At 65.5% G+C, this 3,262-nt stretch overlaps 1 protein-coding gene across 1 annotated transcript in view; it reads right to left on the bottom strand.

The window, feature by feature from the left end:
• The window catches only part of FBLN1 (fibulin 1), an 89,542-nt gene that overhangs the window by 77,254 nt on the left and 9,026 nt on the right, over nt 1-3,262 (bottom strand). Inside the window, exons 4-6 of the mRNA XM_014533168.1 lie at nt 3,176-3,235; nt 1,350-1,451; nt 627-764 (exon numbers count right to left, since the gene is read on the bottom strand). Coding sequence (XP_014388654.1) covers nt 627-764; nt 1,350-1,451; nt 3,176-3,235 — 300 coding nt within the window. The remainder of the gene's footprint in view (nt 1-626; nt 765-1,349; nt 1,452-3,175; nt 3,236-3,262) is intronic.

Here is a 3,262-nt window from a genome sequence, read left to right on the forward strand (position 1 = left end):
CCCAGCCGGCCAAGCCGCTGGGTTCCCAGGCTCCACGCCACCCAGCGCGCCTGCAGGGGTGGCGTGGGCGGCCGGGCCGGGCCACAGCCCTCAGCCGTCAGGAGGGCGTGCCTGGCTTTTGAGCCGGCCTCATAATTCAACCGACGTTTTTACACAAGCGGTTTGTTGTCTGAAGGGCTGGAACCCCTCAGCACAAAACTATGCTCCGACAGATCCTCATCAAAGCCTTATCTGCCAAATAGCATCGCTGGCTCGGCGCGGGGAGGCCGGCGGCCAGAAATGTCATGTTTTTATGCCGTGGAAGGCGCTTTGAACTTCAAGGGAGCCTGCATCAGATGGGAGGCAGCTGCTGTGCGAGATATATTACATCGACTTTGCAGCAAGCACATGTGAGCACTGAAGTGCAGCCCCGGCCTTGGTCTTAAAGGATCACGCTCTGAGCGATTTCAGAAACCCAAACCGCCCGGGCGCTGCCATTAGCTCATTAACTCCAGGTCAAGAAGGTGACCCCCACCCCGCCCCCGGGGCGCAGCACCCCGAGCCCAGACCCGGGAGCCCAGGGCCGCCGTTCCCACCCCACATCCACCCCGGGGAGAGGAGGGCTTCCGCCTGGGACCATGTCGCACCTTTGCAGTCATTGTCCTCCGTGAGCTCATAGCCCGTCCCGCAGCTGCTGTCCCGCTGGCAGCGGAACGAGCCCACGGTGTTGATGCAGGACTCGCCGAGCCGGCAGCTGTGGGTGCGCGTGATGCACTCGTTCACATCTAGGAGAGACGGGCAACGTGGTGTCAGCAGCAGGAACAGCGCTTTCTCACAAGGAAAGTTCCAGAAGGCAGAGCGGGTGGGTCCCTGCTCCCATCCAGTCCCCACGCCTGCGCGTTCGAGCTGGGCACTGGGTGGGAGTCCCGGGCACCCACCACGGGAGCAAAGCCATGGGGTGTCTCCCCTGGTAAGTTTCTGATCAACTGCTCCTGCTGAGCAAAGAGCCAGGCCAGGCGGAGTCCTGTGCCTTCAGAACATAGAAGGGGCCCGTCTCCTGACAGGGGCTGAGGGGGGCTGCGGGAGGCTGAGGGGGGCTGCGGGAGGCTGCGGGAGATGCCCAGGCCACTCAGCAGATCCGGGATTCAGAGCCCGATCAGACCCCACACCCCACCCCAGTTCCCAGCACGGTGTTCATGTTCGCCCGGCACGTGGTACAAACACCAAGGATGCTGGGAAGCCGGCCCGGGGCTGTTCCCCAGGAACGGGCCCCGAGTTGTACAGAGTGGGACCTGCCCGGATGTCAGTAGAAGCAGAGGCCCCCGGGGGCAGCGGCCTGCTGTCCTGTCCCCGGAGCTCGGCGACGTTACCTTCACAGGAGACGCCGTCGGCCAGCAGCTGGTAGCCCACAAAGCACGAGCAGACGACCTCCTCTCCGGTGTCACGGCACTGCTGCTTACATGGCCCGCCGCCTGCAACCGGACAGACGTGAGCTGCGGGCCGCACGCCAGACCCACGGTTCCCAGCTCTGCCCTCGGTGACTGACAGAGACAGGCAGGCTGCAGCCACCGCCTTCCCACGGGGGACCCCAGGGTCTGGCTCTGGGTACCCCCACGGTGGGCTCTGTCATTGCAGCAGAGCTGGGAGGGGCAGGGCAGACAAGAGGGGGCGCTCCCACCCGGCAAGGATATCAAGGGCCCAGGCCACACAGGGAGGCGGGCACTGGAGAGGCCCCTTCTGTCCCCACGTCTCCGAGGCCAGCCCGGCCCCAGTCCCACTCCCACTGAGCTCAGCCCGCTGTCACTCCCAGCCCCGAGCCCTGACCGCCTCCGAGGGCCCAGGCCACACAGGGAGGCGGGCCCTGGAGAGGCCCCTTCTGTCCCCACATCTCCGAGGCCAGCCCGGCCCCAGTCCCGCTCCCACTGAGCTCAGCCCCGCTGTCACTCCCAGCCCCGAGCCCTGACCGCCTCCGCCAGCAGGATGCCCAGAGCAAGTGGGCATTTGGAGATCTGAGGACGAACCTCTACCAGGCACGAACCTCTACCAGGCACAATCCTCCCGGTACAGTCTGACTGCCCGGCACCTGGGGCCGCCCCTGCGCCACAGAGCAAGTCTCCTGAGGACGAACCTCCACCAGGCACAATCCTCCCGGTACAGTCTGACTGCCCGGCACCTGGGGCCGCCCCTGCGCCAGCCCCCCGCACCCGTCTCCACTCCCGACGCCCCAATCCCCTGGCGATGTGACTTTCCCTCTAACCGACCCTCACCCATAGCAGCTGTCCTCCCCCGGGAGACCCTCGATGCCCCCCGCCGCCCTCAGCAGATCCGAGGCTTCCTGGGCCCCGCCCTCCTGTACAGCGACCGCACCACTTGGCGATGAACTGGCTCCCTAACCAGCAGCCCAGCCACAGGGCAGCTGCTGCGTGAGCCTGGGAGCGACCTGCCCTCTAGACCTGCCCTAATGGTCCGGGAAAGAGAAATGCCGTTTAGCATGAAAACAGACTTGCAAGGCCTGGCCACTGACAAATGGGTATTAGCGATGGCTCAGTGGGGCCAGGTGACACCCCTCCCCGAGGGCTCCCGCCTCGAGCAGCTGTGTGCTTGTGTGCTCGCTGAGAGCCTAGGAGGTGGCTCAGGGGCAGGCGGGCACTGTGGGCGGAGGGGTTCTAACAGCAGCTTCCCCCCAGCTTCCTCTCCAGGCCACCCTGGCTCCCTAACCAACAGCCCAGCCACAGGGCAGCTGCTGCGTGAGCCTGGGAGCGACCTGCCCTCTAGACCTGCCCTAATGGTCCAGGAAAGAGAAATGCCCGTGTAGCATGAAAACAGACCTGCAAGGCCTGGCCACTGACAAATGGGTATTAGCGATGGCTCAGTGGGGCCAGGTGACACCCCTCCCCGAGGGCTCCCGCCTCGAGCAGCTGTGTGCTTGTGTGCTCGCTGAGAGCCTAGGAGGTGGCTCAGGGGCAGGCGGGCACTGTGGGCGGAGGGGTTCTAACAGCAGCTTCCCCCCGGCTCCCTCTCCAGGCCCTAGCGAGGAGGGAGGAAGCAAAGGAGCCAGGCAGAGGACAGTGACCCAGTGGACTCCCAGCCAGCGGGCAGCTCCAGGTGAACCTGAGCGCCACCCGCGGTCAAGCTCCTAAGCAGACAGCCCTGACTCTGCCTCATTGCCGGCCACACGGCCGGAGGGACAGCTCACCTCGGCAGCGGTCATTCAGGTACGGGTCCTCTTGCTCCTCCTCCGCCTCCGAGAGCTTAGCTGCGGGCGGCACAGGCAAGGACACGT

This window comes from Myotis brandtii, unplaced genomic scaffold (assembly GCF_000412655.1).
Source record: "Myotis brandtii unplaced genomic scaffold, ASM41265v1 scaffold952, whole genome shotgun sequence".
NCBI classification, from domain to species: Eukaryota; Metazoa; Chordata; class Mammalia; order Chiroptera; family Vespertilionidae; genus Myotis; species Myotis brandtii.